A 23979-nucleotide genomic window follows, 5' to 3' on the forward strand; every position below is an offset into this window, starting at 1 on the left:
GTGTTCACCTGGCGGAGAATCTCACCTGGTCCCTCAACACCAGCTCCATAGCAAAGAAAGCCCAGCAGCATCTCTGGGCTAAGGCTAAGGGAAGTCCATCTCCCACCCCCCATCCTCATCACATTCAACAGGGGTTGTATTGAGAGCATCCTGAGCAGCTGCATCACTGCCTAGTTCGGAAATCGCACTATCTCAGATCTCAAGACTCTGCAGCGGATAGTGAGGTCAGCTGAGAAGGTCATTGGGGTCTCTCTTCCCGCCATTATGGACATTTACACTACATGCTGCATCCGCATTATGAAGGATCCCACGCACCCTACATACAAACTCTTCTCCCTCCTGCCATCTGGGAAAAGGCACCAAAGCATTCGGGCTCTCATGACCAGACTATGTAACAGTTTCTTTCCCCAAGCCATCAGACTTCTGAATACCCAGAGCCTGGACTGACACCTTACTGCCCTATTGTACATTATTTATTGTAATGCCTGCACTGTTCTGTGTAATTTATGCAGTCCTGGGTAGGTCCATAGTCTAGTGTAGTTTTTTTTCTGTGTTGTTTTTTTACGTAGTTCAGTCTAGTTTTTGTATTGTGTTATGTAACACCATGGTCCTGAAAAACATCGTCTGGTTTTTATTGTGTACTGTACCAGCAGTTATGGTCAAAATGACAATAAAAAGTGACTTGACTTGACTTGAGATTACCCAAAGTATGCCAACTTGATCTGGTGTCCGAACTTGTGCCAAGTCAAGTTTGACCTTCAACCTTGTACTTGCTGAAATGATTAATGGTTAGGAAATCCTTCTGCTTTGAAAATTTTCCATTCTCATTTTCAAATCCAAAACTCTCTTTAGTTCTGTAATCTCCTTTGGCTCAACAGTCATCTGGGATATATGTACCCCTTCAATTCAGATAATGGGAAATTGAGTTACTTTAGTGTTTTTTATCTGCTTAAAGATTAGCTACATTTGTCACATGTACACTGAAACATACAGTGAAATGTGTACAGCCCTTCGTCAGGACTGAAGAGGGAGGGGGCAGGGTCCCTATGAAGAAGGTGGGGGGAGGGTGGGAAGGAGAAGGTGATGCACCATCAATAACTCACTCTGAGACGTAAAGGCGAGATATCGGCTTTTATTGAATGGAAGAAGGAACCAGGAGTGAGTGACCATCATACTACATCCTGGAGACTGAGAGGCCGGCCCCAGGCTCTAATCACCTTTATACAGGGGTCTGTGGGAGGAGCCACAGGAGCAGTCAGAAGGGGGCGTGTCCAGACAGGTATATGTAGTTCACCACAGAAGGCTTGGTAGGTGCCAGGTGAAAAGCCAGTAAGGGGAAAGATCAAGGGGAAGCAGGGAGGGGATAGGCAGGAAAGGTGAAGAAGGAATGTAAGGGAGGCGGAAAGGAGCATAGGTTGATGCTATATGCTGACGACATTTTATTACTGATTAGTGACCCTCCTAATTCCTTACCCCCACTAATGAAAACAATTCAATTATATTCTGAAGTGTCTGGTTATAAAATCAACTGCAGTAAATCTGAGGCTATGCCAATGACAAAATTGTGTTATTCAAATTCAGTATCTCAGTTTAATTTCAGATGGGTGCCAGTTAGAATGAAGTATCCAGGGGTCAAGCTCAGTCAGAAATAATTACTTTAAATTATGATCCATTATTGAGTAAGATACGAAATAATCTGGGTAAGTGGGGGGCACTGAGACTGTCACTCTGGAGTAAAGTCAATGTAATTAAAATGGTCATAGCACTTCAGTTTAACTATCCTTCTATGATGCTTCCTTTATATATTTCAGATTTGATCTACAAGCAATACAACAAAATTATCAGTGATTTTCTATGGGATAAGAAGAAGCCCAGAATTAAAATGAGTAAGATGTGTATGTCCAGGGACATGGGTGTGCTCAGTCTACCAGATGTCAGGGCATATAAATTATCCTTCGAAATGACCAGGTTAGCTAAACATTGGGCCAGGACTGATGTTGATTTAGATTGTGTAGTTATAGAACGGAGCTTGGCTGCACCACATTCTCCCCTTAACATCCTCTCACAACATGTGGAAAACAAGACTAATCTAAATCCTATACTATTTCACTCAAGGGGTGTGTGCAGTACAATTCATAAAGCTTGTAAAATGTCACATTTAAATCAGTTATACTCCTCACTCTGGAATAACCCTGTGATATGCATTGGGAAAAGAATGGTGTACTGGAAAGAATGGAAGATTAAAGGTGTAAATACAGTAGGTGATCTCTGTGAGAATGGGATTTTTATGTGGATTTGCAGAGGAAATATAACTTTGTAGCTAAAGGGAATTTCTGGAAGTATTTACAAATAAGACATTGCGTTAGTCACATATTCAAGAATGGTGGCCCACAAAGTAACCCTTTAACTGAATACTTCACATTAGCACAGGAAGCTCATAAAGCATCAGTGTTTTATAAAATGTTCAAGCACTCTGTGGGTGAACCGTGTAACTATCTCAAAGCAGTATTGCAGAAGGATCTTGGAAGTGATATTGAAGATAGTGAGTGGTCAAATATTTTATCAAATGTGGGTAGACACATCAGCAAAGCGAGAGGGAAATTTATTCAGTATAAGATAGTACACAGATATTATTGAACACTAACTAGACTCTACAAAATGGGGATTGTTGATAATTATTTATGCTGGAAATATAAAAATGAGGTGGGCACATATTTTCACATGATTTGGGAGGGTTCCCTGGTTCGTCCATTTTGGTGTAAAGTTCTTGATTTGTTGGGGAATTGGCCGGGTCCTACACTGTCCTTTTGCCCCCGGCTTTGTCTCCTGGGTGATAGGACAATGATACCTAATGTAAACAATGACAAATTTACTATTTTAAAGGTGGGTCTCATCACAGCTGCAAGAATGATATTGCAAAACTGGAAAAAAACCAGATGTCCCACTGTGAGGGAATGGACTGAGGAAATGGTTAAGATTTCATCATATGAACACATGTTGGGAAGAATTAACAGTGAGGGAAAATTGCAAGACATGTGGGATCAATTTTGGTTGTATGTTAATTTGAACTTAAATTAGTTTTTTTCTGTTTCTTAGTTTTATGTTTTCCTGTCATGGGATGGCTGTATAAATATGCTGTACTGTATCTGCTCTATGATATGCTGTGCTGCTTTGTAAAATATGAATAAATAATAATAATTTGAATTTAAAAAATTGGAATGTAAGGGGAAAACACCATGGGTAGTAGAAGAAGGCGGAATCATGAGAGAGGTGATAGGCAGCTGAAGAAGGAGGCAGAGTGAAACTGGGATGGGGGAAGGGAGGGCGAGGTCCTCACCCCCATCTTCTCCATTTCCCGCACTTCAGCCCTCACTCTATCCTCCCATCACCACAACAGGGACCGAGTTCCCCTTGCCTTCACCTGCCACCCACCAGCCTCCGGATCCAGCACATTATCCTCCACAACTTCTGCCACCTTCAACAGGACCCCACCACTAAGCACATCTTTCCCTCTCTACCCCTCTCTGCTTTTCGCAAGGATTGTCCCCTCCGCGACTGCCTGGTCCACACGTCCCTCCACACAGTTCTCCCACCCGACACTTATCCCTGCAAGTGTAAGTGCTACACCTGTCCCTACACCTCCTCTCTTACCACCATTCAGGGCCCCAAACAGTCCTTCCAGATGAGGCAACACTTCCCTTGTGAGTCTGTTGGGGTCATCTATTGCATTTGGTGCTCCCGGTGCGGCCTCCTCTACATCAGCGAGACCCGACACAGATTGGGGGACCACTTTGCCAAGCACCTCTGCTCCGTCTGCCACAATAGACAGGATCTCCCAGATCCCACCCACTTCAACACTGCTTCACATTCCCTTTCAGATATGTCCATACATGGCCTCCTCTACTCTCGTCATGATGAGCCCAAACTCAGGTTGGAGGAGCAACACCTCATATATCGTCTGGGTAGTCTCCAGCCCCTTGGCATGAATACTGAATTCTCCAACTTCCGGTAATTCCCTCCGTCTCCCTTCCCCCATCCCAGTTACACTCTGCCTCCTCCTCCTCCAGCTGCCTATCACCTCGCTCATGATTCTGCCTTCTTCTACTATACATAGTGCTTTCCCCTTACATTCCTTCTTCACCTTTCCAGCCTATCCCCTCCCTGCTTCCCCTCACCCACCCTTTGATCTTTCCCCTTACTAGTTTTTCACCTGGCACCTACCAGCCTTCTCCTTCCCACCCTCCCCCCATCTTCTTTATAGGGCCCTTGCCCCCTCCCAGCTTCAGTCCTGATGAAGGGTCTCGGCCCGAAACGTTGACTGCTCGTTTCCACGGATGCTGCCCGACCTGCTGGGTTTCTCCAGCATGTTGTGCATGTTGCTTTGACCCCAGCATCTGCAGTGTACTTTGTGTTTAAGTTTTCTCCAGTGTGTTTGGGAGAGACTAAGGGGGAAAAGTGAACTGTTTAAGGGGAACATGAGGGAGAAGATTATCATTCAGAAGGTGGGTGAGAACACAGAATGAGCTGCCAGTGGAAATGCTGGATGTGGGTAAAAGTCAACGTTTAAGAGGTTAGAACAGTACATGAATGGTAGGGGTACAGAGGGTCACAGTCCATGCCTGGGTCAATGGAACTAGGCAGAATAATATTTTGGCATGACTAGATAGACCAAAGGGTCTGCTTTTTTAAATTTAGTAATTTATGCAATGAGGGTATCGGCAGCTAAGCCAGCACTTATTGCCCATCCCTTTGTGTTTATGTGTTTTTAATAACCAGATGGTGATGGCCCAGATGGGGTACCTGGAAGTACTAAAGACCTGAGCTGGTCATCTGGGTGAAATGTTACATAAGAAATAGGAGCAGGAGTAGGCCATCTGGCCCATCGAGCCTACCCCACCATTCAATAAGATCATGACTGATCTGACCCTAAACTCAGCTCCATCTACCTGCCTTTTCCCCATAACCCTTAATTCCCTTACTATGTAAAAACCTACCTAACTGTTTCTTAAATATATTTAGTGAGAAAGCCTCAACTGCTTCCCTGGGCAGAGAATTCCATAGATTCACCACTCTGATTCACCCAGCTATGTGGAGTTCTTCACCATGTCTTCAACCTGAGCCTGAGTCTCCAGAGGGTTCCTGTGATGTGGAAGACGTCCTGCCTCGTCCCTGTATTGGAAACGCCGCGCCCCAGTGGCTCCAATGACTACAGACCGGTGGCATTGACCTCCCACATCATGAAGACCCTGGAGAGACTTGTTCTAGAGCAGCTCCGGCCTATGGTTAGGCCACACTTAGACCCCCTCCAATTTGCCTACCAGCCCCGACTAGGAGTGGAGGATGACATCGTCTACCTGCTGAACCGTGTCTACGCCCACCTGGACAAGCCAGCGAGCACTGTGAGGGTCATGTTTTTTGACTTCTTCAGTGCGTTCAACACCATCCGCCCTGCTCTGCTGGGTGAGAAGCTGACAGTGATGCAGGTGGATGTTTCCCTGGTGTCATGGATTATTGATTACCTGACTGGCAGACCACAGTACGTGCACTTGCAACACTGTGTGTCAGAGAGAGTGGTCAGCAGCACTGGGGCTCCACAGGGGACTGTCCTGTCTCCCTTTCTCTTCACCATCTACACCTCGGACTTCAACTACTGCACAGAGTCTTGCCATCTTCAGAAGTTTTCTGATGACTCTGCCATAGTTGGATGCATCAGCAAGGGAGATGAGGCTGAGTACAGAGCTACGGTTGGAAACTTTGTCACAAGGTGTGAGCAGAATCATTTGCAGCTTAATGAGAAAAAGACTAAGTAGCTGGTGGTGGACCTGAGGAGGGCTAAGGCACTGGTGATCCCTGTTTCCATCTAAGGGGTCAGTGTGGACATGGTGGAGGATTATAAATACCTGGGGATACGAATTGACAATAAACTGGACTGGTCAAAGAACACTGAGGCTGTCTACAAGAAGGGTCAGAGCCATCTCTATTTCCTGAGGAGACTGAGGTCCTTTAACATCTGCCAGACAATGCTGAGTATGTTCTATGAGTCTGTGGTGGCCAGTGCTATCATGTTTGCTGTTGTGTGCTGGGGCAGCAGGCTGAGGGTAGCAGACACCAACAGGATCAACAAACTCATTTGTAAGGCCAGTGATTTTGTGGGGTGGAACTGGACTCTCTGATGGTGGTGTCTGAAAAGAGGATACTGTCCAAGTTGTATGCCATCTTGGACAATGTCTCCCATCCACTCCATAATGTACTGGTTAGGCACAGGAGTACATTCAGCCAGAGACTCATTCCACCGAGATGTAACACTGAGCGTCATAGGAAGTCATTCCTACCTGTGGCCATCAAACTTTACAACTCCTCCCTCGGAGTGTCAGACACCCTGAGCCAATAGGCTGGTCCTGGACTAATTTCCACTTGGAATAATTAACTTATTATTATTTAATTATTTATGGTTTTATATTGCTATATTTCTACTCTATTCTTGGTTGGTGCGGCTGTAACAAAACCCATTACGTCAAGATTCAGGGGAGAAGATTTAGGACGGAGATGAGGAGAAACTGTTTTTTCCAGAGACGGACAGACAGACAGACATACTTTATTGATCAATAATGTTCCCCAGTTCTGTCTCACCTACCAATGGAAACAACTTTCCTGCTTCCTTCTTACCTATCCCTTTCAAAATTTTGTATGTTTCTATAAGATCCCCTCTTATTCTTCTGAACTCCAGATAGTATAGTCCCAGGCAACTCAATCTCTCCTCATAGGTTAACCCCTTCATCCCTGGAATCAACATGATGAACCTCCTCTGCACTCCCTCCAAAGCCAATCTATCCTTCCTCTAGTATGGAGACCAGAAATGCACACAGTACTCCAGGTGTGGCCTCGCTAGTACCCTGTATAGTCTCAGCATAACCACCCTGCTCTTGAATTCAATCCTTCTAGCAATGGCCAACATTCTGTTTGCCTTCTTAATAACCTGTTGTACCTGCAAGCCAACTTTTTGCTATTCATGAACAAACACTCCCAAGTCCCTCTGCACAACAGCATGCTGCAATCTTTCACCATTTAAATAATAATCTGCTTTTCTATTATTGCTTCCAAAGTGCATGATCTCACATTTACCAACGTTGTATTCCATCTGCCAGACCTTGGCCCACTCACCTAACCTATCTATATCCCTCTGCAGACTCTCCACATCCTCTGCACAATTTGCTTTTCCACTCAGTTTAGGGTCATCAGCAAATTTTGCTACGCTACACTCAGGCCCCTCTTCCAAATCATCAGTGGAAATGGTAAACAGCTGCGGGCCCAGCACAAATCCCTGCAGCATCCCACTCACCACAGATTGCCAACCGGAGAAACACTCATTTATACCAACTCTCTGCATTCTATTGGTTAACCAATCCACTATCCATGCCAATACACTTCCCCCGATACCATGCATCCGTATCTTATTTATCAGTCTCTTGTGTGGAACCTTATCGAACGTCTTCTGGAAATCTAAGTATACAACATCCACCTGTTCCTCTCTATCTATCCACTGAACTCATTATGTCCGCAAAGAACTCCAGTAAGTTTGTCAAACAGGACCTGCCCTTTCTGAGTCCATGCTTTGTCTGTCTAATGGAACCACTCCTTTCTAAACATTTTGCTTTTTCTTCCTTAATGACAACTTCAAGCATGTTCCCAACTACAGATGTTAAGCTAACTGGCATATAGTTGCCTATCTTTTGCCTACATCTTTTTCTAAAAAGTAGGGTGACATTTGCTGTCCGATACCATTAACTATCACTTAACGTTCACCGAGACCATTAACTCTCACTTCAGCAGACTGAGGTACACACCTGCTTCAAGCAGGTTTCAATTATACCGGTGCCTAAGGAGAATGTGGTAATCTGTCAGAATGACTTTCATCCAGTAACACTTACACCCAAGGTGGCCAAGTGCTTTGAGAGGCTGTTGATAAAACATATCAACTCCTGCCTCTGAGGAGCAACTTGGATCCTCTCCAATTTGCCTACCGTCACAACAGATCATCAACAAATGCCATCTCATTGGCCCTTCACTCAACCCTGGAACATCTGAACAGCAAAGATGCAAACATCAGGATGCTCTTTATTGACTATAGCTCGGAATTCAACACTTTCATCCCCTCAAAACTAATCAATAAGCTCCAAGACCTTGGCCTCAATACCCCCTTGTGCAATTGGATCCTGGATTTCTTCACTTGCAGACCCCAGTCAGTTCAGATTGGCAACAACATCTCCTCCACAATCGCCATCTGCACAGGCTGTGTGCTTAGACCCCTGCTTTACTCACTTTACACTTATGACTGTGTGGCTAAACACAACTCCAATGCCATATTTAAGTTTGCTGATGACACCATTGCTGTGTGCCGAATGAATGGGTGTAGTTTTTCAGTGATCCTATTATACTTCTTTGTTCTACTGCGAATGCCCGCAAGCAAGTGTATCTCAGGGTAGAGTATGGTGACATATTACTTTGATAATAAATTTACTTTGTATTTTGGACTTTGTGGTTCTCATTAATTACTAAAGGGAAATAAAATAACATCAAGACATTAGTTAGTTATCACATTTGATATAAATGCATCACAGCAAGGCAGTTTATTGTTTGCATATGGATCCCTACAACACAAACCCCGGAGATAAATTCTGTTTCTGTGGGAACTCCACAAGAGAAGTGAGAATGTTCTTAATAGATGCCAAACAAACATGCCCATTCTTGAAGAGTGAGTTCCAGAAGGAATTAACAAATTGCAAACCTCAGGAAATTGAAGAACAGGTATCTAAATGTTAGTCTTAGCTCAGGGGAGTTACTCCAGTAAAACTGACATGCTGGTGCAATTGCACACACTATCACAGAGAGCATCCTCACTTCAGCTAGTGCCCCTGAAAATCTGCTAGGGTTTCCTACTGTGTCCGGTGATCACAATAAGGCCTCTTCTACACTGATGAGACTGTCATAAATTGGGGGATCACTTTGTCGAGCACCCCTGCTCCATCTGCCAACAGTGGAATTGCCAGTGGCCAAACACTTTAAATCCAATTGCCATTCTTGTTCCAACATGTCAGTCCATGGCCTCTTCTTGTGCCAAGATGAGGTCACCCTCAGCGTGGAGGAGCAATGTCTGGGTGGCCTCCAACCTGATACTATGAATATCAATTTCTCCTTCCAGTAAAACATTGTTCCCTTCCCCTCCCCTCTTCCTCTATTCTCCACTCTGGCCTCTTATATCCTCTCACCTGCCTATCACCTCCCCCGGGTCCCCTCCTCCTTCCCTTTCCCCCATGGTCCATTCTTCTCTTCTATCACATTCCTTCCTCTCCTGCCATTTACCTTTCCTAACCACATATCTACGCCTATCACTTTCTAACTATCCTCCTTCCCCTCCTGCCCACCTTTTTATTCTGGCATCTTCCCCATTCCTTTCCAGTCCTGAAACAAGGTCTCAGCCCAAAATGCCGACAGTTTATTCATTTCCATGGACACTGCCTGGCCTGCTGAGTTCCTCCAGCATTTTGTGTGTGTTGCTCTGGATTTCCAGCATCTGCAGACCTTCTTGTGTTTGTCATCAGCCATCACTATCTGGTTTGATGCAGCATCCTCTCACAATATAGGAAAACGACAGCAAACTGTCAGGTCAGCAGGGAAGGTCATTGTCTGCAGTCTGCCACCACTGCCGGACTTGGATGAGTCCAGGACAAAGGAGCGGGCAGGAAAGATCATTGCAGACCCAACCCTCTCTGCAAACTGCCTTTTCCCTTCTGCAAAGCTCTGTAAGACTATTCAAACAAAAACCATCTCAAGCATTTCTTCTCCCAGACAGTTAATTTGATCAACCATTCTAGATAGCCCACCCCTACCCTTCTATCTATTACCCCCGTCACTGCACTGGAAACATTTTAAACCACTTTTTATAATGCTGTTTACATTGTAAATACATGCTGGTCGTTATCAATGTATTTCTTATACATGTAAACGTATATGGTGAATAAAGTTGAGCCTTGAACACAGGACAGTACAGGCCCTTTCATCCAAAATATTGTGTCGTCCTGTTAACCTACTGGAAGATCAATCTAACTCTTCCTTCCTAGAGGGGTGTCCGTTATTCTATCATCCATGTGTCTATCTATGAGTTTCTTTAATGCCCTGATATATCTATCTCTACCTTCACCTCTGGCAGGGTGTCCACGGACCCACCACTCTCCGTGTTCACAGTCACTGTCAGTTTTTTCCATTACTGATATAGCGATATTGTGAATTTACAAGATCTGACAATTTTATTTTGCCTCAGTGCACGAGGATTCCACAATCCCTTTGCAGCTCTGATTGTTGAATTTTCTTCCCATTTAGAAAATACTCTGCATCTTTATTCCACCTACCAAAGTGCATGACCCTACACTTCCCGACACTACATTCCATCTGCAATTTTCAAAGCCCAGCAACTATTCTCTTCAAGTTCGGTATTACAAGTTACCCAGTGAGTTGTTTTGATTAGCACGACATTCCTCGTGCAGGCAGGAATCCAACAGGAAGCATTTCCTACTGAAAATCCTCCACAGGTTAATCTCCCTACTTTCATGGTTGGTTTCATGAATCAAAAAAAAGCCCTGTATCTGTGGTGGAATGAAAAACAGACTGAATTAAAACCTTATAATTTTTAAACTTGTCATCGCCTGTCGTTGGTTCTTGTGTGAGATTACTCATCGTAACCTTACTCAATAACCAAGTCATTGCGATTAATTTCTGAAAAAAACATTTGTAAAAACAGGTTCATTAGGATACCTGCACTCCCCCACCCCCACCGCACTTTCCCCTAAATGTGACATTTACTGGCAGCATTGCAGACAAAGGGCCTACAGCATTGTTGAGGATCCCTACCACCCATCCCACAATCTCTCTGACCCACTACCATCAGGAAGGAGGTACAGGAACATGAGTAGGACTGTCAGACCAGGCAACAACTTCTTCCCTGAGTCTATGAGATCGCTGCATACCAAAGTCTTGTCACTCAGACAGTGAACTGTTTACCTGTGCTGTGTACTGCATACATTTTGAATTATATTGTATTAACTTATTTTTTCCTCCAAGAGGACCACGATCGATTGTGTGCCTCAATCACCCGGAAAGCTATGTTGCCTGGAGTCAGGGTCACCTATGCCAAAGGGTAGAGGATAGACTCAGAGTGGTCTACCGGTCCTCTGGGTTCAGGGTTTCAGCTCAGGGCTAGCAACTCTGACTGGTAAAACAAAACTGTTACAGAAACAGCAATGAAGGATCCTTCTACATCTGAGTGCGACGGTATTCCTGAGTCTCCAGCTGCGACTTGCATGGCTGACAGTAGTGGAAATCAAGAGGAAGCTACTGACACAACAAAGGAAGCCCTGGGCATCATAAGGGATGGAGGACCTTTGTAGCTGCCCTAAACAGCAGCAGCGTAACAGCACAACAAACAAACAACTTATTTGTGGTAGTATTTTGTTTTATGTGCTGTGCGTTATATACGTTTTGTGCTCCAGAGGAATGTTGTTTTGTTTGGTTGTATACATACAGCCAGGTGCCAATTATCTTGAACTTGAAGTGGGTAGAGTGTCAGGCATGGTGAGTGACGTTAATTAGTCAAACTGTTAATAAATTCTTAATAAATCCTCCAGTTAAAAAATTATTTTAATATGTAGTAAAATGTCTGTTGTTTATTGTGTTAAAGTCCAATTAAAAGTGATATTTGTAATTTTGAAAAGAAAATGGTATCAAGTTCTGGCAGTTGGTCAAGCAGAGAAGCTTAACAGTAGGTTATTATGTCAAATTATTTCCTCAGGCGAAGTGTTTCTCAGTTGTTGCTCAACTGTAAATGAACAAAGAAAGCTCTCTAAATTTAAATTCCTATTGAGCAATCAGCTCCTGGCTCCCAGTGGTGAAGGTGTGGTGAAAGGTAACTGGGTAGATGCTTGCGCAGGAGCATTTAACACTACACTAGGAAAAGAGGCTTGATGGTCAATAATGTCCTGAGAGCATTAGAAGCTACAATTCCATTCAATAAAAAGATTGAATAAATTATAATAAATATAATGATTAATAATGGTCATCAACAAAATACTTCAAAGCTTAAAGTAAATTTATTATCAACGTACATATACTATATGTCACCATATTCTACCCTGTAGGCATTCACAGTAGATACAAAGAAGCACACATGACAAGGACAGACAACCAGAGTGCAAAAGACCACAATACAGTAGTAATAATAATAATAAAAAATAACTAAGCAATAAATATCGAGAACATGGGTTGTTGGGTCCTTAAAGGTGAGCCCGTAGATTGTGGAGCCAGTTCAGTGTTGAAGGTGGGTAAAGTTATCCCCACTGGCTGAGGGATAATCGTCACTGTTCCTGAACCTGCTGGTGTGGGACTTGAGACTCATGGACTCAGCTCCTTCCTGATGGCAACAGCAAGAAGAGAAATACTAGAGTAACACACACAAGATGAAAGAGGAACTCAGCAGTTCAGGCAACATCATGGGGGGAGTGGGGGGGGGGTGGAGACAAGCAGTCGACGTTTCGAGCCAAGGCCTTCCGTCAGGACTGGAATGGAAGAGGGCAGAAGCCAGAACAAGACGGTGGAGAGAAGGGAAGGAGAACAACCTGCAGGTCACAAGACTGCGAGGGCCGCAGAGTCATCAGAGTCCCCTTTCCACCCATCTGAGATCATTTGTCATGGGCATTGCGTATACAGGGCCCATAGCATTGTTAGTGAGCCCTCCCATCAGTCCAACATCAGGCAGCAGGTACCGCAGCATCAGGGCAAGAACTGGAGCATGAGGACAGGAAGCACGTCAGGATGGGAAACAGCTTCTTCCCCCAGCAACACACACAGAATGCTGGAGGAACTCAGCAGCTCAGGCTGTATCTATGGAAAAGAGTAAACAGTCAATGTTTCGGGCTGAGAGGGGGAGGGGGGCAATCACTAGTAGTTCAAGAAATCAATGTTCATGCCATCAGGTTGGAGGAATATAAGCTTCCAACCTGAGTGTGGCCTCATTGTAACAATAGAGGAGGCCGTGGACTGACGTGTCAAAACAGCACTGGGTGGAATTGAAGAGGGCGGCCAGCAGGAGATCCTGCTTTTTTCTGGCAGAAGGAGTGTAGATGCTTAGCGAAGCGGTCTCCCGATCTGCAAATCTGCATCGGGTCTCACCAATATACAGGAGGCCACTCTGGGAGCACTGTATACAGTAGATGACCCCATCAGACTCGCAGGTGAAGTGTCTCCTCACCTGGAAGGACTGTTTAGGGACCTGAATGGTAGCGAGGGAGGAGGTGTTGGGGCAGGTGTAGCACTTGTTCCACTTGCAAGGATGAGTAGCTCCTGGATAAATGGACAAGCGAGTCATGTAGGGAGCGATCCCTGCGGAAAGCAACAAGTTGGGGGGAGGGAAAGATGTGCTTGGTGGTGGGAGCCCGTTGGAGATGATGGAAGTTACGTGTTGGACACAGAGGTTAGTCGGGTGGTAGGTGAGGACAAGAGGAATCCTATACCTGGTAGTGTGGCGGGAAGATGGAGTGAGGGTAGGCATGCTAGAGGCTGGTGAATCTTCGAATTCTTTGCCACAAACAGCTGTGGAGGCCAAGTCTTTATGTATATTTAAGGCAGAGGTTGATAATTTCTTGATTAGTCAGGGTGTGAAGGGATACAGACAGAAAGCAGGAGATTGGGGCTGAGAGGAAAATTGGATGAAATGGGGCAGCCCACTCGATGGGCCAAATGGCCTAATTTTACTCCTATATCTTATGGTCTTATGGAAATGGAAGAGATACGGGTGAGGTCAGGATTGACGGTGGAGGAAGGAAAGCCCCTTCCTTTGAAGAAAGAGGACATCTCATTCATTCTAGAGTGAAAAGCCTCGTCTTGATGGTAGGTGGGGAGGAGATGGAGGAACTGAGAGAAGGGGATATCATTTTCACAAGAGACAAGGTGGGAAGAGGTATAGTCCAAGTAGCTGTGAGAATCAGTGGGTTTATAAAAGATTTCAGTAGATGTCTTCAGAGATAGAAACATCAATCAAGGAAGGGGAGAGAGGTCTTGGAAATGGACCAGATAAATTTGAGGGCAGGGTGGAAGTTGGGGGCAATGCTGATGAAGCCGATGAGCTCAGCATGGGGGCAGAAAGCAGCACCAATGCAGACATTGATGTAGCGTCGGAAAGGTTTGGGAGTGATGCCAGTGTAGGCGTGGAACATAGACTGTTCCACATAGCTAACAAGAAGACAGGTGTATCTGGGACCCATGTGGATGCCCATAGCTATACCTTTGGTTTTTTTCCCTCAGGATGTGAGACTGCAGAACTCCCCGTCACCAACCAGCTCTGCGTGAACGTCGCTAGCATTTCAACTGTTTATTTTTTAACTTGTGTCATTAATGCGCCCTTTGCTAAATGCCAACCTTCTGGAATATACTTTATTACGTTAACTTATTTGTAGCAATATTACTTTATGTGTTGTGTGTGTGTTATATGGACTGTGTTGTGCAAGTTGGTCTGGTAGAATGTTGTTTCATTTGGTGCTATACACGTGTGCAGTTGAATGACACAAACCTGAACCTGAACGAGCTAGAAGAGGATAGGTGAAGCCGAGGGATGTGGAGGTGAGAGAGGAAAGATGGAGTAAGAAGCTGGGAGGCGATAGGTAGAAGAGATGAAAGGCTGAAGAAGAAATAATCTGACAGAAGAGGAGAGTAGACTGTGGGAGAGAGTGAAGGAGAAGGGGCATTGGGGAGGTGATGGGAAGATGAGGGGAAGAGATGGTGTGAGAGGGGAACTAGACTGGAGAAAAAGAGAGACTAAAGTGTGTTGCTCCTCCAACCAGAGAATCTCAATGTAGCAGAAGAGGAGGCCATGGACTGACATGTCAGACTATAATTTAATATAAATTAATAACATTCTAATTTAATATTACTATTATTTGTGAAGACAAATTCAAGATTTAAAAAAAAACTTACTAATGCAATAAGACTTAAAAGATGCTGGCCAATGTGCTGGTGACTGGATTTCCTCATGATCAACTAGTACCTGTGACAAAGACATAAAGAAAAATTAAGTCTTCTCAGAGCACAAAAATGAGAGTCTAGTAAGACAAGCCATCTCTATTTCACTGCAAGATTGTAAACCATTCCTGAATATAAACAGTACTATTCAAAAGTCTAAGGCGTGTGTGTGTGTGCGTGCATGCGTGCGTGTGTGTGTGTGGATAGCACAGTACTTAATGTACTTGTCAATGTGGAGTGGAAAGCAAGTTTGTAAACCTGGCAAGAGCAAAGGATGTTGGGAATGGCGAGGCTGGAGGCTGTGGGAGGGGTGTGGGACAAGTGGCAGAGAAGGAGTGCCTGGTGTGGGTGTAGACACACCCAGCCCTAATACACCAGGCAAGGTCACTTGATTCCAACAGGTTTATTGATTATTACACAATGTCTCTCTGGTGCTTCCCGCTCCCTCCCCTCTCTCTTCTCCCTTTCCCAACTAGGATTCCCCTCCCCGTGCCTCCTTCCCACTCTCAGTCCACAATAGAGACCCATATCAGAACCAGGATTATCGTCACTCACATATATCATGAAATTTGTTTATTTCTGTGGCAGCAGTACAGTGCAATACATAAAATTATTACAGTACCGTGTAAGATTAAATGCAGAAAATGTGATATTTCATATGCAAAGACCACAATTTACTGTGCAATCATAATTACTGTCAAAGATGAAGTTGCAAACTGGGAGCAGACCCAGCTATGTAGCCTAAAAATGCTTGCTTCAGTAAGATTATTCCTGATCTGATTACAACCTCTGATCCAAATTCTCATAGAATCATAGAACACTACAGCACACAAAGCACAGAGGGGTGGGGGAATATTAAACATACACAGTGGTAGGATATTGAGAGGTCAGATAAACTGGGTGTGTAATGGCAAGTTTAAAACCTGAGGACACAGCCTCAGATTACAAGGACATCCCTTTAGAACAGAGATGAGGGGAAATTGACTTACTTATTTTATTTATTGAGATAAAGCGTAGAACAGGCCCCTCTGGACTTTTGAGCTCTGATTTAACCTAGCCTAATCACAAGACAATTTACAATGATTAATTAACCTTCTAACCAGTACATCTTTAGACCATGGGAGGAAACCGGAGCGCCCGGAGGAAAGCCAAACATTCACAGGGAGAACGTGCAAACTCCTAACAGACAGAAGTGAACCTATATAAAGCATTGTGCAGTCTGTGGAATTCATTGCCAAAGACAGCTGTGGAGGCCAAGTCACTGGTTACGTTTAAAGCAGAGGTTGTTAGGTCCTTGATTAGTCAGGGAACAGAAGGTTACATGGAGAAGGCAGTAGAATAGGTTTGAGAGGGAAAGTAAATCAGCCATAGTGGGATGACAGAGGAGATTCAATGGGCTAAATGGCCTTACTGTATTCCTATATCTAATGATCTAATATGAAACTATTAAGAAGTTCTGCCATGTGATATTTAAGGAAGAGAGTTTCAAAGACACAAAAGGTAATAAAGTTCCTCATCTGTGTCCTACAGAGTGATCTAGGAATAATGGTGCATAGTTCCCTGAAGGTGGAATCTCATGTGGATAGGGTGGTGAAGAAAGCTTTTGGTATGCTGGCCTTTATAAATCAGAGCATTGAGTATAGGAATTGGGATGTAATGTTAAAATTGTACAAGGTATTGGTGAGGCCGAATTTGGAGTATTGTTTACTGTTCTGGTCACTGATTTATAGGAAAGATATCAACAAAATAGAGAGAGTACAGAGGAGATTTACTAGAATGTTACCTGGGTTTCAGCACCTAAGTTACAGGGAAAGGCTGAACAAGTTAGATCTTTATTCTTTGGAGCGTAGAAGGTTGAGGGGGGACTGGATAGAGGTATTTAAAATAATGAGGGGGATATATCGAGTTGACGTGGATAGGCTTTTTCCATTGAGAGTAGGGAGGATTCAAACAAGAGGGCATGATTTGAGAGTTAGGGGGCAAAAGTTTAAGGGTAACACAAGGGGGAATTTCTTTACTCAGAGAGTGGTAGCTGTGTGGAATGAGCTTCCAGTAGAAGTTGTAGAGGCAGGTTCGATATTGTCATTTATTGTAAAATTGGATAGGTATATGGACAGGAAAGGAATGGAGGGTTATGGGCTGAGTGCGGGTCAGTGGGATTAGGTGAGTGTAAGCGTTGGCACAGACTAAAAGGGCCGAGATGGCCTGTTTCCATGCTGTAATTGTTATATGGTTATATGGTTACGTGGACAAGGTAATGTTACAGCTCTACAAAACTATGGTTCGACTATATTTGGTGTATAGTGTTTATTTCTAGTCATCTCATTATGGGAAAGATGTGAAAGCTTTAGACAGGGTGCAGAGGAGATTTACCAGGGTGCTGCCTGGATTAGAGAGGGTGCAGAGGAGATTTACCAGGGTGCTGCCTGGATTAGAGAGGGTGCAGAGGAGATTCACCAGGGTGCTGCCTGGATTAGAGAGCATGTCTTATGAGAATAGGTCAAACAAAACATAGAAACATAGAAAATAGGTGCAGGAGTAGGCCATTCGGCCCTTCGAGCCTGCACCGCCATTCAGTATGATCATGGCTGATCATCCAACTCAGAACCCTGTACCTGCTTTCTCTCCATACCCACTGATCTCTTTAGCCACAAGGGCCATATCTAACTTCCTCTTAAATATAGCCAATGAACTGGCCTCAACTGTTTCTTGTGGCAGAGAATTCCACAGATTCACCACTCTCTGTGTGAAGAAGTTTTTCTTCATCTTAGTCCTAAAAGGCTTCCCCTTTATCCTTAAACTGTGATCCCTTGTTATGGACTTCCCCAACCTGTTCAATCCCTTTAGAATTTTATATGTTTCAATAAGATCCCCCCTCAATCTTCTAAATTCCAGTGAGTATAAGCCTAGTCGATCCAGTCTTTCTTCATATGAAAGTCCTGCCATCCCAGGAATCAATCTGGTGAACCTTCTCTGTACTCCCTCGATGGCAAGAATGTTTTTCCTCAGATTAGGGGACCAAAACTGCACACAATATTCTAGGTACGGTCTCACCAAGGCCTTGTACAACTGCAGTAGAACCTCCCTGCTCCCGTACTCAAATCCTTTTGCTATGAATGCCAACATACCATTTGCCTTTTTCACTGCCTGCTGTACCTGCATGCCCACCTTCAATGACTGGTGTACAATGACACCCAGTTCTCGTTGCATCTCCCCTTTTCCTAATCGGCCACCGTTCAGATAATAATCTGTTTTCCTGTTCTTGCAACCAAAGTGGATAACCTCACATTTATCCACATTAAATTGATCTGTCATGAATTTGCCCACTCACCTAACCTATCCAAGTCACCCTGCATCCTCCTAGCATCCTCCTCACAGCTAACACCACCGCCCAGCTCTGTGTCATCCGCAAACTTGGAGACGCTGCATTTAATTCCATCATCTAAATCATTAATATATATTGTAAACAACTGGGGTCCCAGCACTGAGCCTTGCGGTACCCCACTAGTCACTGCCTGCCATTCTGAAAAGGTTCCGTTTACTCCCATTCTTTGCTTCCTGTCTGCCAACCAATTCTCTATCCACATCAATACCATACCCCCAATACCGTGTGCTTTAAGTTTGCACAATAATCTCCTGAGTGGGACCTTGTCAAAAGCCTTTTGAGAATCTACTAGCTCTCCCCTATCCACTCTACTAGTTACATCTTCAAAAAATTCTGTAAGATTCGTCAGACATGATTTTCCTTTCACAAATCCATGCAGACTTTGTCCGATGATTTCACCTCTTTCCAAGTGTGCTGTTATCACATCTTTGATAACCGACTCTAGCATTTTCCCCACCACCAATGTCAGACTAACCGGTCTATAATTCCCCGGTTTCTCTCTCCCTCCTTTTTTAAAAAGTGGGGTTACATTAGCCACCCTCCAATCCTCAGGAACTAATCCAGAATCTAAGGAGTTTTGAAAAATTATCACTAATGCATCCACTATTTCTTGGGCTACTTCCTTAAGCACTCTGGGATGCAGACCATCTGGCCCTGGGGGTTTATCTGACTTTAATCCCATCATTTTACCTAACACCACTTCCCTACTAACATGCATTTCCCTCAGTTCCTCCATCTCACTAGACCCTCGGTCCCTTACTATTTCCGGAAGATTATTTATGTCCTCCTTAGTGAAGACAGACCCAAAGTAGTTATTTAATTGGTCTGCCACGTCTTTGTTCCTTATGATCAATTCACCTGTTTCACTGTAAACACTGTTTCACTGTTTCAATTCACTGTAAAGAACCTACATTTGTCTTGACCAATCTTTTGCTTTTCACTTATCTATAAAAGCTTTTACAGTCAGTTTTTATGTTCCCTGCCAGCTTTCTCTCATAATCTTTTTTCCCTTTCCTAACTAAAGGGAAAGTGCTCCTCTGCTGGTCTCTGAATTTCTCCCAGTCCTCAGGTGTGCTGCTTTTTTTTGCTAATTTATATGTTTCTTCTTTGGACTTGATACTATCCCTAATTTCCCTCGTCAGTCACAGGTGCACTACCTTCCCTGGTTTATTCTTTTGCCAAACTGAGATGAACAATTGTTGTAGTTCATCCATGCGATCTTTAAATGCTTTCCATTGCATATCCACCGTCAACCCTTTAAGTATCATTTGCCAGTCTATCTTAGCTAATTCACATCTCATACCTTCAAAGTTACCCTTCTTTAAGTTCAGAACCTTTGTTTCTGAATTAACTATGTCACTCTCCATCTTAATGAAGAATTCCACCATATCATAGTCACTCTTACCCAAGGGGACTCGCACGACAAGATTGCTAACTAACCCTTTCTCATTGCTCCATACCCAAGGCCTGCTCTCCAGTTGGTTCTTCGACATGTTGGTTCAGAAAACCATTCCGCATACATTCCAAGAAATCCTCTTCCTCAGCACCCTTACCAATTTGGTTCACCCAATCTATATGTAGATTGAAGTCACCCATTATAACTACTGTTCCTTTATTGTACGCATTTCTGATTTCCTGTTTAATGCCATTCCCAACCTCACTACTACTGTTAGGTGGCCTGTACACAACTCCCACCAGCATTTTCTGCCCCTTAGTGTTATGCAGCTCTACCCATATCAATTCCATATCCTCCAGGCTAATGTCCTTCCTTTCTATTGCGTTAATCTCCTCTCTAACCAGCAATGCTACCCCACCTCCTTTTCTTTCCTGTCTATCCCTCCTGAATATTGAATATCCCTGGATGTTGAGCTCCCATCCTTGTTCACCCTGGAGCCATGTCTCTGTGATATCAACTATATCGTATTCATTAATAACTATCTGCACACTCAATTCATCCACCTTGTTACGAATGCTCCTCGCATTGACACACAAAGCCTTCAGGCTTGTTTTTACAACACTCTTAGCCCTTATACAATTATGTTGAAAAGTGGCTCTTTTTGCTTTTTGCCCTGGATTTGCCTGCCTGCCACTTTTACTTTTCACCTTACTACTTTTTGCTTCCGGGGCAAGCTGGGGCTTTTCCTCTTTGAAACGAAGGAGGATGAGAAGTGACTTGATAGGTGTGTAAAAGATGATAAGAGGCATTGATCAAGGGAACAGCCAGAGATTATTTTCCCAGGGCAGAAATGGCTAATATTGGTATTTGGAGGAAAGTATTTGCAGGGATGTCAGAGGTAGGTGTTTAACAGAGTTGTGGGTGCTTGCAATGTGCTGCCAGGGGTGGTGGTAGAGGCAGATACATTAGGGACATTTAAAAGACTCTTAGATAGACACATGGATGATAGAAAAAATGGAGGGCTATGTAGGAGGGAAGGGTTAGATTGATCTTGGAGTAGTTTAAATGGTTGGCACATTTTGTGGACCGAGGTGCCTGCACTTTGCTCTAATGTTCTACACACATTCAGTACTCTGTGTTCTGTGTTCCATGTTCTGTTCTGTCCACACAAACCTTGTCAAGGCCCTTCTTGATCTTGTATACTTCAATCAAGTCACCTCTCATTCACCCCAGGCAGATAGAACCCCAATCTATTTCAGCTTTTCTCATAAGACAGCCTATCCATTCCAGATATCAAAGTTCAAAGTAAATGTATTATCGAAGTACATATTTGTCACCATAAACAAGCCCGAGATTTGTTTATTTGCGGGCATTCACAGTAAGTACAAAGAAACACAAGAGAATCAATGAAAGGTCACGCATACGACAGACAAACAACCAATGTGCAAAAGACAGCAAACTTTGCAAATACAAAGAGAATAAGAAAAATAATAAGTAACCAATAAATATTGAAAGCATGAGATGAAAAGTCCTTGAAAGTGAGTCCATAGGTTGTGGGAACAGTTCGGTGCGGGGATGAGAGGAAGTGAGTGAGGTCATCCCTTCTGTTTCAGCAGCCTGATGGTTGAGGAGTCATAACTGATCCTGAACCTTCTTCCTGATGGCAGCAATGAGAAGAGAATAGTAGCTTTGAATACATTTCCTTAATTATAGAGACCAGCACTGCACTGACATCACCATGCTGACCATAAGACCATGTGATATAGGAGGAGCCATAAAGAACATAGAATACTATAGTACAGACACAGAAGCTTAGTAACTCACCCTTCCATTTCCTCATCTAATTCTCTGTGTGTATCAGCTATCATAAGTATTTATATTTATTGTGTTCTTTATTATTTTGTTCTTTATCTTATTCTATTTTTTGTGCTGCATCAGATCTGGAATAACAATTATTTTGTTCTCCTTTACACTTGAGTACTGGAAATGACATTAAATAACCCTGAATCGCACATCTTGAATTTTGAATTTATAAAAATCACAAAGAGCAGGGTTCCCAGAACAGATCCCTGTGGAACTCCTCTGGTCACCAATCTCCAGGCAGAATACACTCCATTTACAACCACTCTCTGTCTTCTGTGGGAAAGCCGATTCTAAATCTACACAGCCAAGTTCCACTGGATCCCATGCCTGCTGACTTTTGAATGAGTCTACCATGGGGAACCTTTACTAAAATTCATACATACCACATCCACTCCTCATCTCCACTCTTAAGAGACATAACTATGAACCTTAATCATCTTGAGACACTTGAGCAATGTGTCCCTTCACGATTTAGTCTGATAAAGATTAACATACATTCAGAGAGATTTATTTATTTTCTTAAAGATATAGCACGGAACAGGCTCTTGCAGCCCATTGCCCCACGACCCACCAATCAGAGGACAATTAACCTACTAACCGGTACATACTTGGACTGTGGGAGGAAACCAGAGCACCTGGAGGAAACTCAGGTGCTGGCAGGCAGGAACATACAAACTCTGCTAGAAGATGTCAGAATTGAATTCTGAACAGTAATACTGTTGCACTAACCACAATGCTGCCATCGCACCTCAAATTTAACATTTATGGGACATTTAAGAGGATCTTAGATAGCTGAAAAATGGATGACCATGGGTTGTGTAGGAGGGAAAGGTTAGATTGACCAAAGAGTAGGTTAACCTGAAGGAGTTACTCTTCTACTGAAAGAGTAGGTTAACATTGTGGGCTGAAGAGCCTGTACTGTGATGCAGTTTTCTATGTTCTTTACTCACTGGAATTAAGGGATGTCTAGTTGAGAACAGCTGCTTCCTCTGAGTGAAAAGTCAGAGTAGAGAACTGTAAGACAGGAGACCAGATTTATAGAAATGTTACGGGGAAAAGGCAGGAGAATGGGATTGCGAGGGATACTAAATCAGCCATGATGGAATAGTGGATACAATAGGTACTCTTAAGTGACTCTTAGATAGGTACATGGACCTTAGAAATATAGAAGGCAATGCAGTAGGGAAACTCTAGGCAATCTCTAGAGTAGGTTACGTGGTCAGCACAACATTGTGGACTGAAAGGCCTGTGGTGTGCTGTAGATGACTATTTTATATCCATGTTCCAATAGTGGACAACCTTGATGGGCTGAATGGCCTAATTCTGCTCCTATGTCTGATGGTTTTATGGTCTTTCAAAGGAGACATCAGGTGGGATAAAAACACAGAACACAAGACACTATAGCACGGTGCAGTCCCCTCATCTCACTGTATCACACTTGTGTACTCTACAATCAATCTAACTCTTTCCTCCTAAATAACCCTCATTTTCCTATCATCCATGTCCCTATCTAAGAGTTTCTTAAATGTCCCTCAACCACCAGCCCTAGCAGAGCATTCCATGCACCCACCACTCTGTGTAAAGAAATTACCTCTGACTTTCCCCCTATGCTTTCCACCAAACACCTTAAATTATTCCTCCCTGTATGAGCCATTTCTGCCCTGGGAAAAAGTGTCTGGCTGTACACTCGATCCATGCCTTTTATCATCCTGTACACCTCTATCAAGTCACCTTTCATTTTCCAAACAGAAAAGCCCTAGCTCACTCAACCTATATCAAGAACCATTCAAGTTCAAGTTTATTGTCATCCAACCACACATATATACAACCAAACAAAATATACAACTTAGCAAATATCCGAAGTTCAAACTTCTAAATATATTTATTATCAAAGTAAATGTATGCACTTTGAGATTAAATTTTTTGGGGCATTCACAGTAAATACAAAGAAATGAAAAACACAATAATAATTAGTCATAATTAAATAAGCAATAAATATTGAGACATGAGATGAAGAGTCCTTGGAAGTGAGTCCATAGGTTGTGGGGAGGAGAGAAGGGAAATGAGGGAGCCAGAGTGTGGAATGGAAGGAGAGGGAAGTGAGAAGGGGGATGGAGAAATGGGGAAGCAGAAAAACTACCTGAAGTTAGAGAAATTGATGGTCATGCCATTAAGTTTAGGCTAGTAGGCCTCCGTTAGTCTTGATAGACCATGGATTTGCGCTTTGGAAAGTTTCCAGGGTGCAAGCCTGGGCAGGGTTTTTTTATGGAAG

At 43.5% G+C, this 23979-nt stretch overlaps 1 protein-coding gene across 4 annotated transcripts in view; it reads right to left on the bottom strand.

The window, feature by feature from the left end:
• Positions 1-23979, bottom strand: part of cdh17 (cadherin 17, LI cadherin (liver-intestine)) — a 181159-nt gene that overhangs the window by 118086 nt on the left and 39094 nt on the right. For all 4 annotated transcript variants that reach the window (XM_059984795.1, XM_059984822.1, XM_059984814.1 and 1 more), the window contains exon 2: positions 15019-15088. In XM_059984795.1, coding sequence (XP_059840778.1) covers positions 15019-15075 — 57 coding nt within the window. In that variant the 5' untranslated portion in view covers positions 15076-15088. The remainder of the gene's footprint in view (positions 1-15018; positions 15089-23979) is intronic.

The sequence above is a fragment of the Hypanus sabinus genome, chromosome 1 (assembly GCF_030144855.1).
Source record: "Hypanus sabinus isolate sHypSab1 chromosome 1, sHypSab1.hap1, whole genome shotgun sequence".
In the NCBI taxonomy this organism is placed as follows: domain Eukaryota; kingdom Metazoa; phylum Chordata; class Chondrichthyes; order Myliobatiformes; family Dasyatidae; genus Hypanus; species Hypanus sabinus.